The sequence below is a fragment of the Chanos chanos genome, chromosome 6 (genome assembly GCF_902362185.1).
Source record: "Chanos chanos chromosome 6, fChaCha1.1, whole genome shotgun sequence".
NCBI classification, from domain to species: Eukaryota; Metazoa; Chordata; class Actinopteri; order Gonorynchiformes; family Chanidae; genus Chanos; species Chanos chanos.
In genome coordinates, this window is record NC_044500.1 from 13,658,003 (window position 1) to 13,672,482 (window position 14,480).

General features: G+C 41.5%; 2 protein-coding genes and 3 non-coding genes across 5 annotated transcripts; 1 reads left to right on the forward strand and 4 right to left on the reverse strand.

Annotated features, from left to right (window-relative positions):
- Nucleotides 1–499: 499 nt before the first annotated feature.
- LOC115814885 (kelch-like protein 3) lies at nucleotides 500–3,922 on the reverse strand. Its single transcript, XM_030777853.1, has 5 exons — nucleotides 3,680–3,922; nucleotides 3,196–3,349; nucleotides 2,693–2,771; nucleotides 2,293–2,520; nucleotides 500–2,150 (listed from the first exon to the last, which is right to left on the reverse strand). Exons 2-5 carry the CDS (start codon nucleotides 3,347–3,349, stop codon nucleotides 623–625), a joined length of 1,989 nt encoding a protein of 662 aa, XP_030633713.1. The 5' UTR covers nucleotides 3,680–3,922; the 3' UTR covers nucleotides 500–622.
- A 524-nt stretch (nucleotides 3,923–4,446) lies between these two features.
- On the forward strand, nucleotides 4,447–11,983 carry sars2 (seryl-tRNA synthetase 2, mitochondrial). The gene is given in 17 exon segments (XM_030778045.1): nucleotides 4,447–4,722; nucleotides 4,920–5,015; nucleotides 5,141–5,170; nucleotides 5,726–5,842; nucleotides 5,844–5,867; nucleotides 6,332–6,386; nucleotides 6,528–6,591; nucleotides 7,101–7,206; nucleotides 7,403–7,450; nucleotides 8,237–8,345; nucleotides 8,601–8,646; nucleotides 8,991–9,078; nucleotides 9,786–9,898; nucleotides 10,218–10,311; nucleotides 10,841–10,933; nucleotides 11,407–11,472; nucleotides 11,837–11,983. Coding segments are annotated over 17 exon segments (1,572 nt in total).
- On the reverse strand, nucleotides 6,942–7,012 carry trnag-gcc (transfer RNA glycine (anticodon GCC)). The gene has a single exon. It is a non-coding gene; the product is annotated as a tRNA-Gly (tRNA).
- Nucleotides 11,984–13,121: 1,138 nt separating the features above from the next.
- On the reverse strand, nucleotides 13,122–13,195 carry trnat-agu (transfer RNA threonine (anticodon AGU)). The gene has a single exon. It is a non-coding gene; the product is annotated as a tRNA-Thr (tRNA).
- A 780-nt stretch (nucleotides 13,196–13,975) lies between these two features.
- Nucleotides 13,976–14,049, reverse strand: trnat-agu (transfer RNA threonine (anticodon AGU)). The gene has a single exon. It is a non-coding gene; the product is annotated as a tRNA-Thr (tRNA).
- Between the last annotated feature and the right edge of the window lie 431 nt (nucleotides 14,050–14,480).

A 14,480-nucleotide genomic window follows, 5' to 3' on the forward strand; every position in this document is an offset into this window, starting at 1 on the left:
AAAACAGTAACACCCGTCAAGCTGTTTTTTAGCCCTGACACTGAACTGAATTTAACCACTGAATTTTGACGGTTGTGTTTTGACTCCTCTGTGAAAAACAGGAGACTGAACTTTAGTGTTGAAGAAAAGTGCCCTTAGGTTACATTCTAAGAAAAGAACGGTGAGTGACAAATAATAGCTAAGGGGAAAATTTGTGTCAGTAGCTGTCTGGCCCAGTTGTAGGCTACTTGAATATTCATTTATTAAATACCACAGTATTAGATGAACACAAATGATTTACCTCTCTGACCTGAAATGCTCCTAATTCAATGATGAAAACAATAAAAAGTGGTTTTGTGGTTCAAACTTCTTGAAGTTATGATAAAAATAGAAAAGTTAATGTTGAGTGTATACCACTTGTTGATCACAAATCCTGGTGGTATGTAGTTCATTAAAGGCAATTACATTTAATTTGTGATCAAAATTTTTTTTTTTCCCCACCAGGCTTAACTTGGGAACCAGAATTAGGTTCATAAAGGCAGTCCAAATATAATCTGATCATGCATAAACTGCAATAGTTACATCACTTGTGTCTCCTGACACAATAATATTCCCCTATTGTGAAGGTACACTGACGCTACAATTACAATGCCTTATGGACATTATTGGTTTGTGTGTGTTTCTCTGTGTCTTCTGGTTTATGGTTTTGTTTCTGTTTTTCCTGACCTAACCTTAAACGAGCCAGGATGTGTTTCTTTGGGAACTTTAGGGTTGTACACCCAAACTGACTGACTCCCCCTGTGTCCCCCGGTAGTTTTTCCCGTCTCTGAACCCAGCTGCGCCAGCCCGGTTTCCAACAGTACACGCTGTCATAGAACCGTGAGCCGTTCTCTCCACCTAGGACGTATATCCTACGTTTCCATCTAGCCACGCCTCCGGCGGCGATGCGCCTTGGTAACCCCGGAAACACGACTGGGCTTGGAGCACGGTCGCTTCCCCCACCGGCTCCACGCTCGTTTCCAACGGTCACCTCCCGTTCCGTCCCGGATCCGCGGCCCTCTCTGAAGAACAGCACGCGTCCCGTAGCGTCCAGCGGCTCCAGCTGGGTGTAGTTGCCGTCCAAGAACTTGGCGGCGTCACGCATGTAACCCCCCACAGCACAGACGCCTCCTCGCACTGCTACTCCTCCGGCCAAGCAGGTGGCGCCTGAATCCAGGGGCACGCGGCTCCAGGTCCTGCTCACAGTGTTGTAAATAAGCACACCAGAGTGCACCACAGCGCGGTTTTGTTCCAGCGTGGCACCGCCGAGCAAATAGAGGCGGCCGCGCAAGGCGGCGCAAGCGAAGGAGCGCAGAGGCAACGGTAACTGGGGGCCGGGCCCCCAGCTCATTGTGGAGAGGTCATATGTTTCACACGTGTCGAGAATTGCTGACCTGTTACAACCACCCAAAGCATACAAGTAGTCCCCACAGCCAAGAAGCCCATGCATGGCACGCGGCTGAGCCAGCGCAGGGCGCGAGAGCCAGTGATCCAGCACCACGTCGTACTCATGCACCAACGAGGACACCTGACCCGTCCGAAGGATGCCCCCCGCTACGAAGAGGCGCCCCCCGACGGCAGTGCAGCCGGGGCACAGCAAAGAGCCAAGCGCGGAGAGCTTCTCCCACTTGCCGGTGCGTGGGTCGAAACAATCTACCGTGTAATCGCTCTCCCGTAACGATTCATCCTCTCTTGGCTTGAGGTCTACGCAAACAATCTTTTTCTCAAACATACCCTCTCGGGGTCTCAGCGGACCTGCCATGCCCTCCGTGCTTGCCTGTGGCCCAAGTTCTTGACTCAGCCGCCGGCTCTCCTCAGGGGCCAGCAGGCCGGGTCTCAGGTGCCGAAGGAGGCTGGGCATGTGGACGTAGCGTTCGGATGGCTGGTGCTCCGCCCAGCGTCGCGCGGCGTCGTAAACCTCTGTCTCAGACTCCACCCCCAGACGGTCTGACTCCAGCAAGCTTCCCAGAGTGCCTGGGTCTAACAAAAGGAAGTCCCGCTGTCGGGCCACACGAGGGAAGTGCTGGGCCACCAGCCTTAAAGACGCTCGAAGCAGAAGTTGGTCGTGATGCGAACGGGCCAAAGAGTACATACCCAGGCAATTCTCAACAGACAGATGCTCAAAGAGAAATCTGCAGGAACATGACAACATGATTCAATTTAAGTAAGTATGCACCAGAATTAATAACCTGAGGAATACAGTCTTAAACACATACATATAGTAATAAACGCTGAAAACTGTCATTGCCTCACACAACCACACTCACGTATTACCTAGAGCAAAGATCCTGTAACGGCATTACTTGAAGTCGATTGGCTGCCACGAATAGGTCCTCTGCTGTTTCCAGGCTGAGTCCTGCTTCCCCTGTATAGATGAACTGGATGACTGTCTCCATGACGGAGGGAGTCACCTCCTCTAACCGGATCTCAGTGAGACGAGATTCCACAAGGGGGCTGGTGAACATGGCGCGAAAGTATGGGCTGACGGCAGCCAGGAGAACTCTGTTGGGACAAGAGACCACCACGATCATAAACAACTGGGTACTTGGTCTTACGATGTATGAGCTACAGCAAGAAGTAGCATATAAAAAGTGAGTATTATCCACTCTGCCTGAAATGCATTGCTTTTGCAGGTGTCTTTGTGTCTATAAAAACTAGTAGGTGTTCAGCCAACCTGTGACACATGAACTTCTTCCCCTCCACTAACAAAGTAACATCACAGAGTTGCTGAGCATCAAGTAGTTGCTTCAGCCCTGCATTGGACAGAGAGGTAGACAGAGAGGTAGAAAACATGTGTTATCCTCTGTGCCACAGTCAACATATTATTTACAATTGAGATTTCTTTCACTACAGTCATTGAAATTGTGGACAACAGCTTAAGACTGAGATAACCCTTGGAAAAACTGGACATGGGTTTGTAAAATTACATAAAGAAGGCCACTTCAAATATGTTATTAGAGAGAGGCTTATTTTGGGTTTCAAGCAACGCGTTAACAGAAGAATACAGAGCAAAGATTTGTAAAAAAAAAAAAAAAAGAAAAGGAAAAAAGAAAAGAAAACAATAATATGTGTGGGGCTGACTGTCAATAAATCAATGGTTACAGAGGAGACAAGACAGTCAGATGATTAGCTAAAGGCTAGTGAGCCACGGAGTCAAGTGGGGTAACTTTGTCATACCCTGAGTGACATAGTCTCCAAGGGGAGTTGTACTGTCATCTGGGAAATCCTCTTCCTCTGAGTCACTGTCGGAGAGAGGCTCCCCACCACCACTGTCCGCATCTTGCCATGGCTGGGGTCGCCAGTTAATTGTTCCTCCCCTACTGGTGTTCATCTGTGACCGACAGTGAGTAAATTGATGAAAAAAAAATATACTGATTCCACTGAATTTCAGGAGATAAACTTGATTAAATCGTTGAAAACCACAATTAAAGCTGGTGTTCCTAAAGGGGAAAAAACAGCGTATTGGCCTGACTGTCCAAGTTTGAAACAGTTCTCTCAAAATCTGCATCTCAGATGCGACAGAAAATATCATTTGAATGGAGTTCGACAAATGCCTTTCTTTCTTTCTTTCTTTTTTTAAACCAAGACTTACGGTAACATCTCAGTAACAGTTAGTCTTCTCATGAAAATCTGATAAATACGAAAACTTATGTCGCCTTACCTGTGCTGGTGAACGCCTGACAGTAAGTAAACCAAAGATATCCGTCAAGCTGACTTTGGGTTAGCTAGATGTCATCAAGGGCCAGACATTAGGGAGCCCTGATATCGATGCACTTGGGTGGCAGATAGAACAGGATGCCACCTCGGAAGTCCGTCGTCCTCCGACCCACTCAAAGCGCCCGTCCTGCGTGCTTTCTGCTCTAGTTTTCGAGCTCATCACGGTATGATGTACATACTGGCGTTGTCGCTAGCTATCAATGAACGCCTGGTAGTATGTCTACCAAGTCAACTGCTTCATAAGCATTCCCTGCGCTTGCAAGCATTCTCTTCCGGTGTCTTTGAATTTATATAGATGGGAAAACATTGCGAACGCCCAAGTCATTCAGAATTAAACCAATTTATTTAAATAACAAGCATATACTTGTTTAATCTCCCCTAACGCTGTAAAGAAGACATCAGGTTTGTAAGCATGCCGGAACCTCACTGCAAAGCTTCCGCTTTTCTGATTGGCTAACCTCTAGTGGAAACAGCGGATGTGATCCTGTCTCGCAGTCCCGGATCTTCAAAATATCATAAAAGTCCTGTTGTATTGAAGCTACGTTTTCATATCCCAGCAGAATCTCGTCTAAATCCTTTTAACTAAATCACTGTCGTTAGAAAGTGTATTATTTTAGAAGGAGTGTGGCGCATAATCATTCAGCGTTTTTAAATCTCCCGTCTCTGACAAGACATTCAAAACAAACAGGCTGCCGTAGATTCTGTGAAAGTATGGCGACCTCCTTCGGAGCGGTCACACGGTTTTGCTTTTCATCTCTATTGAAACCAAGAAGGAGTCATTATGTTACAGTCAGATGTGGAATTAGGCTATTTACCCGGTCATGCTCCTCTAATACCGTCCGAAGTAGCCTTTACGAGCACATCTGTGCAGGCTACAGTGATAAACCTGAGATTGATATGCAAAGGGTGTGCGAGGAGACGGACCAAGTCATTGCCGAGGTGGAACATCGGAAAGGAGAACTACGGGCAGAGGATATCAGAAAAATGGTAAGCATAACCTGTTTCAGCCTTGGGATTGTTTTGTAGCGTTGGATATGATATGAAGGAATGGGGCTGAAAATGTGTTTGGTTGTCATTGACATTTTCACCTGGAAAATCATGCAAATATCTCCATTACAATGAAATGTTCCAAAGGCAATTCTGGAATTCTGTCAGTAGTAGTCATAACTTATGTGCAACTGTAGATCTCCGTCTGGAAAGAGCTTCAGGACGTGCGACAAGAAATTTCTCTTCTTGAGGAACATAAGAAAACGATCAGTGAGAAAGTTCGAGCACTTGTGGTAGGTATCACATGTGGCTACTTTAAATGAAATTTGTATGGACTTCTGCACACCACTCAAAATATCAAATATTTTCATATCTCGACCTGTGTTGCAATATTGACTTTTGTACATTTTTTCAATAGGATCAGCATGACAAGAAAATTCTACCAGAGGTATGTGTTTTAGTGATGGAAAATTATGAACCCTTCATATTTAAATGTAAGGCTGGTGTACAGTTGATTGTTTGGAACTGAGATTACAGCTATATAAGTTGCACTGCATTTTAACTGTCAGCATGAAAACATAGTGGAGCTTAATTTGACTTCCTTTCTCTGTATACCATCTTACAAACTTTCAACAGGTATTTGGTGCAATGCAAAAATACCATAAAGTATTTTGAAAATGAATAGCTATATAGAAACGCTATTTGTACTTTCAGGGAATTCTTGTTAAGTCCTGGGATTTCAAGGATACAGACCTATTTTAGGACTATCTCCATCCCCCCGTTTTTGATACATGGCATGACTAAGCGTTTATGACGGCGTCTGTGTACAGAACACTGGGAAAAATCTTGTAAAGAGCTCCCCTCTTGCATAGCTGGAACTGACATGCCCACCAGTGTACTTTTAATTTGTCTATAAAATGTTTAGGTCTGGTTGATCGATGGAATACATACTGGCTGGGAAATCTGCTTAAATGTTATCTTTCCTTTTATTCCCTCTTCACAGATATCAGAATACAAGACGGCAAGAGAGGAAGGGAGGCAGATTAGAATGAAACTGAGTCAGTTGTACCCAAAGGAGAATGACTTGGAGCAGGAGCACTACAGCCGAGCGCTGCGGCTTCCCTAACAGAACACATCCAAATGTGGTGAGGATCCATACTTTCTTTTTCTGCATTTATTGTGAATGGAAATATTAAATAATTGTTCACTGACAAACAATTTAATGCTTGACAGTGTTCAAAAGTAACAAAATAATAATGATGTGAAGTAATGTGCTTGGAGAAACAGTGTTAAGAATGTTGAAACACATAATGCTTCACCATAATATCAGTGTTGACACTGGTTTGAAACGCTTGACTCTGGGGAAGCAGAAAGACATGGCACTTGCTTTTGTAGTAGTATTACATCTTTTGATCACCATGCTATAACAACATGATATATGCTATAATGACATGATAAAGGCAAAGTTTTGTTTTGAACGCACTATAACAGTTTAACAATGGTAACATACTTGGCATCTGCAAACAAATGTTCCATGTGTTCAGAAACTACTGGCAGTGAAATATAATTCTTTTTGACAGGAAACTTTAAATGTGCTTTCTTGTTTCAGCCAATAGGAGATGAAAGCAATGCAAGAGTGGTTGAATTTGTTGGAAAGAAACCAGGTAAAGTGTGGAATATTTGTAGCAATTTCAATGTTGTTATCTCACAGGGCTTGGAATATGCTGGATGTTAACTGAAATGAGAGTGCTTTAAATAAATTGTCCGATTGCTTTGACTTATGATTGGTGCGTGTTCCCTTACAGAGTTTAACTTTAAACCCAAAGGTCATTTGGAAATTGGAGAGGCACTTGATATCATCAGACAGAGGTCAGACATTGAACAATGTGCTTGTTTTCTCTCTCTCTTTATCTCTGTGTGTGTGCACACCTCATACTTTAAATGTAAATCTCCGTTTAAAGTATTGCACACACACTGTGAACAGTGAATTTGTCTCTGCATTTAACCCAACCAACACACCAGTAGTGAACACACACAACAGACGCAGGGGCAGTGGGCATAATTCCTCTGCGCCCAGGGAGCATTAGGGTTAAGTGCCTTGCTTAAGGGCACACAGCCATGGATGTTGAGCCTGGGAATTGAACTGACAACCCTCCAGTCACAAGCCCGGTTCTCTAACTTTTAGAGACCTTTTCTCTAACTTGGCTAAACATAATTGATGCATTGGCCGGGAATCGAACCCGGGCCTCCCGCGTGGCAGGCGAGAATTCTACCACTGAACCACCAATGCAGATGAAATGCTTTTTACCTTTTTACCTACTTAAATATTGCCCTTGTCAAGACCTATCTTACCAACAACCTTTTGTACTCCACCATAGGCGACTGGCACACGTGTCTGGTCACAGGTCATATTATCTGAGAGGTGCAGGGGCCAGACTCCAGACAGCTCTGCAAAATTTCGCACTAGACTTTTTACAACAGCGGGTGGGTGCACTTCTTTTCAAATATGTGCATTTACACGTATTGCTTCTTTTGTGCGTTGATTAATGATGCTCTCTGCTGATGAACATGTAAAAACACTTAGACTGGAATCATGATTTCAGTTACCCTTTTAAAAAATGATTGCTCTGCTAGAACAACAGAACAAGCAATTTGTCTCAAGTTTCTCAATCTCTCATAGGGTTTTATTCCCATGGTTGTTCCAGACATGTTAAAAGGAGCTGTTTTTGTAAGTACTGTATTACCTTATTAATTCCTCCTGACTACTTATAAAAACAGTCAACCAAACAAATTAGACATCTTAGTTCCCTCCCATTGCTTCCATCCACTGTAGTCATTTTACATTCAACAACACCTAAGCTCTTTCCGTTTGGATTTTACATATGAGCTGAATCAACTGCTTGAATCACCTCAGTGTGGAAAAACAAAAAAAACCTATGAAGTTGAATGTATTGTCCTTTGAAATGAATTATAAATTGATATGTTGTATTTAATGTGTTAAACTGCTAGATAACCTGCTCTGGCCAGTTGCAGACACACTTGGTTGACACAGGTGCTCTAACTGTGGACGGAGCATCAAAAACACAATATTCTTATATGTAATTTTCAAAAACTTATCATCAATGAATAATGGACTATTCGCATACAGAACTGGTTTCACTGAAGATGCACAGAGCGTGACTCACCTGTTCAGACATATATTTTGTTAAATTCAGTTATGTATGTACTTGTGTACTAGTGCAGTAAGAATGCATCCATTGTCTGTTCTCTTCCTGCAGTATCAGTTTATGGTGCCAACATTTTAGTTTCTGTGTATGGCCCATAGAGAGTCAATACTCATTCAATCTTTTATGTCAGTAATTACCTCTGGAGCCCTGAAGAAAACACACTATTAGATACAACATTCCTTGCCAATAAACTTACCGTAGGGACTGAAGCTAATAAGTTCCAGTTTTAGGTCCCTACACAGTTGTTTGCTGTATTTGTCACTGTTTTCTGTGTCTCTGTCCTCCAGGAGGGCTGTGGGATGCAGCCCAATGCCCACAGGTCACAGGTTTACTCCTTAGACCCCTCACGCTTCCCTGACCTTAACCTGGCGGGCACAGGCGAGGTGGGAGTAGCAGGTAAGGAACTGGGAAAGACAAGACAATGTTTTTTTGTTGTTGTTATTACTCATATAGAGCAATGATAATAAGATCACTTTGGCTTGTTGAATTATGATATACACTAATGTTTAGCCAGAGGAGCAAATCCTAAAGAGTAAACTCAAAACCTATAAGATCTTGTAACTATGATTTCATGCATTTGTGCTGAGAATATTTGTTGATCTGGACAAAAACAATGAAAACGAAATAGTGGTGTGTGATTTGTTCTCCCAGGTTATTTCATGGATCATGCAGTGAATTGGAAAGATCTACCAGTCAGGTTAGGGCAATCTAACTAACATTCTGCATGTTTTGAAGTATGTTCACAGTCAGTTACGACACAGTATGGACATGTTTTAGCGAAGAGTGAACAAATTGGTTTTTCTCGCTCTCTTTTTATATTTAGCCAAGATTATAAATATATACAAAGCTGTATGCACATGTATTAAGAGACACTTCATCATTTTAATAAAACAGTTTGACCCCTATTACCAGTCTGTTATATCTGTTGAGAAGAACACATACATTTTATTCAATAGCAGATCAGACTCTGACTTGTACAGTTGACTTTGCTTTTGCTGTAATAATCACAGATGTGTGTATGTTTTTATTTTCTGCTCATAGAACAGTGTGCAGTAGTACCTGTTACAGGGCTGAAACGGACACAGGCCGAGAAACCTGGGGGCTGTACAGGGTCCATCACTTCAACAAGGTGATGAGAAGACTTAAATCATGAGTGTCACCAATATCAAAGGACATGATAAATTTGGTCAGAATTTGAACAGATAGAGAAGTTATTATCTCTAAGGAACATCTCAATATCTGTCATTATCACATATCTTGTTATCACCTTCTCAATACAACTACTAAAATTATTCACCACTGACTTTGCATCCACACTGTACCCACAAAGTATCCATGTAAAAATTATGATATACCTTACCATTAACTCTTACTGCTGTGCGATATGGGAGCCATAGCGAGCTATATTAAATAATGAGATTTGTACACTTTTAGTGCTAACTGTTGCGGTATTTGTAATAACATCTTAATGTCTAGGTGCACATTTAAATGGTGTATTTGTATTACCTGGAAACTGGAGTGAGTCTTTTTTTTTTTCAGTCAAACACAATTTGATGCTACATGTGTAATCCAGGGAAATGTGAACAATATCAACCTTTCTTTCCTTTAGCCTTGTCTGTACTAAAATAGACAGAAAATCAATATTTATTTATGGAATTGAAAAACTATATAATATAGTCTGCAATCTAATTTTGTTATCAGAACAAAAACAACAACAACAACAACAAATGAATTCAGCATCAGAAGAAGATCCAATACTTTGTGCCTCTATGTAGATATAAGTGTGGCCATTTAGTGTAGTAGGAATTGAAAGCTCCTGATCTTTGTGCGGTACAGGTGGAGATGTTTGGTGTGACTGCAGATGAAACAGGAGAGGAGAGTTCGTGCCTGTTAGAGGAGTTTGTGTCGTTACAGAGGGAAATGTTCTCTGCCCTTGAGCTTCATTTCAGGTAAATCAAAGCTGATTTCACACACACACATCAGCAGATGTATATTTTGGCTGTGGGAAGAAATTCTTATGAATCTTAGAACCTGTTAATAGTTTGAAAATGTGACCTGATTGACTTATTGGTTGTTTCGTTTGTTCTATTTTTTTTTAAGTTGAGTCAATTTCAGTCAACTAATATTATGTTTAATTAAACTTACAGTTTGTTTATTATGTTAAATTCACGATAATCGAGTTGCTTTCATAGCCCAACACTTGCAGAGGGGCTTAGCTCGTTTTATAGATCCATTGCTCATCACCCGTTCACCCGTTCACATTCCCAGGGTCTTGGACATGCCCACTCAGGAGCTTGGCCCCCCTGCTTACAGGAAGTATGATATTGAAGCCTGGATGCCAGGGCGGGGCAGCTTTGGAGAGGTACGCTCAATACTGATTGTGATTATAGCACTAATGGAACGACAGAGAAATCATTCATTTGAAATGTCCTGCATGAATCATATTATAAATAAACTCTTGTGAGGGTGGTGAAGCTGAATGCAAATATTAATGTATGCTCCGACTCCTGTTTTAGGCATTGTTTTGCCGTGTGCTACATGTAGGCTTCATGGCTCAAAACCCAGTTATTTATGAGTCAGGAGAGTATGAAGTTGGATGATTAAGCAAACTGTGATTCCCTCCCATATGTGAAGTCACCTCATGGCACTGTACCAAGTAGAGTTAATAAAATGGAGTGGCTGGCTGCACATGTATTTGAGGACGCTAGCCTGAGGTAACTGCAGCGTGAAAGGGAGACTTTACGGTTAACAGGAGATTCATAAAGGCAAAAATTTAAACAAAAGATGTACTGTCATTCATCCTCTTGCTCTCAGACTGTAGGCTGAAGCTTCAATATCTGTCTCCTTGTCCTCTTTTCATGTTGTTTTTTAAACCTTGTATTTCACTGTAGATATCCAGCGCATCAAACTGTACTGACTACCAGAGTCGTCGACTTAACATTGTGTACGAGGACGAGGAGGGCAAGCTGCATTATGCCCACACAGTGAGAGACTGGTCATGTACACTCTACATGCAACACAATTCATTTCATGTTTTCATATGAGCAGAAGGAAGTGGACACTCTCACAGAACATTGAATGGCACTATTCACTCACAGAGCAGCACCTGAAAACATAACCTCTAGGTTCATTGTGTGCTAACATGAGAAAGTAATTTTACATGTAATTTACCCACATAAGATGAGAGCAAAGTTAGGAGGCTGATTTACTGAGACAAAAAAGATTTTTGCCTCTCTGTAATAGAGTGCGTGTAATGTCAAAATTCATATGTGTCTTGTAATTTAAGCTGCATATATATCTTGATATGTGCAGCCATAGTTCTGCTGATCTGATTTTTAGTGTATTAGCTTGAGGGGTAGTGTTGGACAGCTATATGAAATTACATAGGAAGTCATAAGTTCACATGGTGTGGAAACTGACTTAACCTAAATGTATTTTATCGTTGATGATGCTCCAGGTAAATGCTACGGCGTGTGCTATTCCCCGAACTGTAATTGCAATTTTGGAGTCCCATCAGACAAAGGTAAAATTAAAAAATTTTGCATTCTTCATACATATTGTGGAAGTGATGAATACTTGATTAGCAATGATTGCCCTGTCTTTACAATGCCAAGAAACAGGCTCAAGTCCAGCAGGAAGATGTTGGAGAAGCTTTCTAATAAATACAACAAAAAAAAACACATTTAAGCAATAGCACAGTTAGCATTCAAAGAAGGGGAAACCTCATGCTATGAGTGTAAAAGTGTCAAATCAGTACCAGAAGGGAGAGGTATGCCCTAATCTAACAGAGTTACAAACAGAATATTGTGATCTAGATGATGTGAGGATGGATCTACTGATCGAATAGTTTCTAACACTTCTGTTTTTGTTTTTTGGTTTTTTTACAGGATGGGACAGTTCGTGTACCTCATGTCTTGCAGCCATATCTTGGATTGACAGTGATAGAAAAGCCCAGTTACACCCCCCTAAAATACATTGGTCCAAACCAACCCAACCGTCATCCTCGTCCCTCTCCCAAGCCTCAGCGTCATTAGAACCAAATTCACAATCACCTGCCCAGATAAGGTCTTATTGCTTTGCTGGATGACAAAAACCGCCATCATGACCAATATGTACAAAAGGATTACTGAAAGATATTGTTTACCTCCTGATTTACCACCTGGTGTGCATTTTGACATAAAGTACTTGAGTATTTTTTAAAGTTATGTGATACATCTACCAAATACATGGTGCAAAATGTAAAATAGCCAAATAATAAGTTAATGTTTGGTATCTCCTCGTCAACTTACACAATACAGATTTCATTCAAAAACAGCTGTGCCAATTCTGGTTTTTCCATATTCTTTTAGATACTTAGAAACAGTGATAGATTTACTTGGGAATACATATCCTTCCACTCATCACGTACTTGCTAGAGGACCTCTCTGCAGCTGCAGTGTATTCTAAAACATATGCTGTCGTGTGGTCCTTTGTCTAATTTTTGTCAGTTTTTATTTTTTTTCTCCTAATTTGATCATGCCTTCTTATTGTTTTATGTCTCATATTTTTCTTAAGTTTTTTAGCTCAGGTCTGGATTCAATACAACAAATAAATACAACAAGACACATTTCAGGAAGATTAATACACACTACCTCGGGTACATGTTTAATCTATTTACTTCATTTTTGTTTCTATACCTTGTATTGTGGTCTTTGTCAGACATAGGTGATTGTAAATGAACTAATAAAATGTATTTGTAAAGGTGTTTAAGTGACAGGGATTATTTTACACTGAACATGAAATTTTAGAGATTTCATCCATGCAAGTGAGTTCTATAGCTCCAGACAAATGTAGTAATAGATGTCTTCTGCAGCTGTCTCCAACAGACCTGTCCAAAAAGAGCGATTGGGTAGCAAGCACTTATGGTAATCGTTTTGATTATGTCTGGTTAGTGCAAAACAGTGGGGAAAAACCTGGAGTGTATGTGCCAGGTATAATGAAGGGTGAACCTCAAGATGAAATAGTGATAGCTGTGAGAACATAGGGGGAAACCCAGCAACAGTAGCAGCACTGAACATTGTTCGGTCAACACCACTAATCCAGATTCCAAAGTTCACTTGACCTATTAGTTTTCTAAATGGTATGAAAGCCTTTCCAGGAATGTACTGTAATTTTGCAGGCAGGCAAGCAAATAGGCACCGCTGGGATTCGAACCCAGGATCTCCTGTTTACTAGACAGGCGCTTTAACCAACTAAGCCACGGCGCCACATGTTCTTGAGCAGTACAAGATGGCCTGACCCACAATTGTTCTGCTGGTTGCCTTGACGTTAGAATAGGATCTTAAGTCCTAAAATTGACTGCTTTTTAAACAATCTAATAAACTTTATGAAGCTGTATAGAATGACATTAAGACACAGGATAATGTTATGCTACCTTATAGGCATGCTAATGATAAATTTGTACTGCTGTCCAGGCTATTGCTGGTGTGGACTATACCATGGGGCTTTGAGCAGAAGGCAACAATTAAACAGTGAGCCAAGAATCCAGTTCATAGTGCCAGGCTTTTGTCAAACACTGAGCAAGGTGAACATGTGTGATAAGACTGGTGTAACAGTGTCTGCCTTTCTGATTCCTCAAGAAAACAAGTAGGAAAATAACAGTCCAGATTAGCATAAGTGATACACAGCTGATGAAGCAGTGCGTGCTGTTGACAGGTTTTAATATTGTACCAGAGAGCCAACCTCCTTGTCTCAGGTAACAGTAACAACAATAGATTCAAGTAGAACTGAAGTAATGCATGTTCGACTTACTCCAGCACTGGAATAAACAGGTCAGTTCTGCAGCTCAGGAGACAGCTCACCAAACAAATACAGTCAGTAAGACAAGACAGCCACTAGAGAGAAGAGACAAGTGTAATACCAGTAGCAAGGCTTAAACACTGCTCATTTTAGAACTGAAGCTCTCTCACCAAGTTCCCAAAGCTTAAAGTTTCCTCAACAACTTGAAAGGACAGCTTAAGGGTTTTAATAGGCATGTAGCAGCAAATAGGCACCGCTGGGATTCGAACCCAGGATCTCCTGTTTACTAGACAGGCGCTTTAACCAACTAAGCCACGGCGCCACATGTTGAAGTACAACTGTGACTTGCTCGGGCCCACACATGCAAAGGCCAGTGTCTTAACGCTTTGATATGCAAATTCTACCAACAAATAGTGGTCACAGATTGCGTGATTTTTTTGTGCATCTTTCTAAAATTTCACGTTAAATTTCAACGGCCGGAAGGAGATATGTGTTTTCTTTTAAATCGGGAATTAATTTCTTGTTATTTATCCAAACTGGAAATCTTGGACTTGCCTGTCTAGAAACATGGTACAATATGAAGGCGCAAGGAAAATGACACCCATTTTATTTATTTGTTTTTTACGAAATGGTGCTCACGATTACTTTCCAACTTTTTCTTTTGGGCTTGCCTATGGAAAATGTCACCTGGGGGCCTGCCCTCTGTCCCATATTTGAATGATAGCCCTATTCCTGTGTTGAACAAAGCCGTGT

Excerpts from the sequence above, each read along its gene's own strand:
- LOC115814885 (XM_030777853.1), bottom strand. The coding sequence starts at position 3,349 with ATGAACACCAGTAGGGGAGGAACAATTAACTGGCGACCCCAGCCATGG. Across the intron at positions 2,772-3,195 it reads TGGAGACTATGTCACTCAGG|GGCTGAAGCAACTACTTGAT; the intron begins GTATGACAAAGT and ends TGTCCAATGCAG. Across the intron at positions 2,521-2,692 it reads AAGAAGTTCATGTGTCACAG|AGTTCTCCTGGCTGCCGTCA; the intron begins GTTGGCTGAACA and ends TTGTCCCAACAG.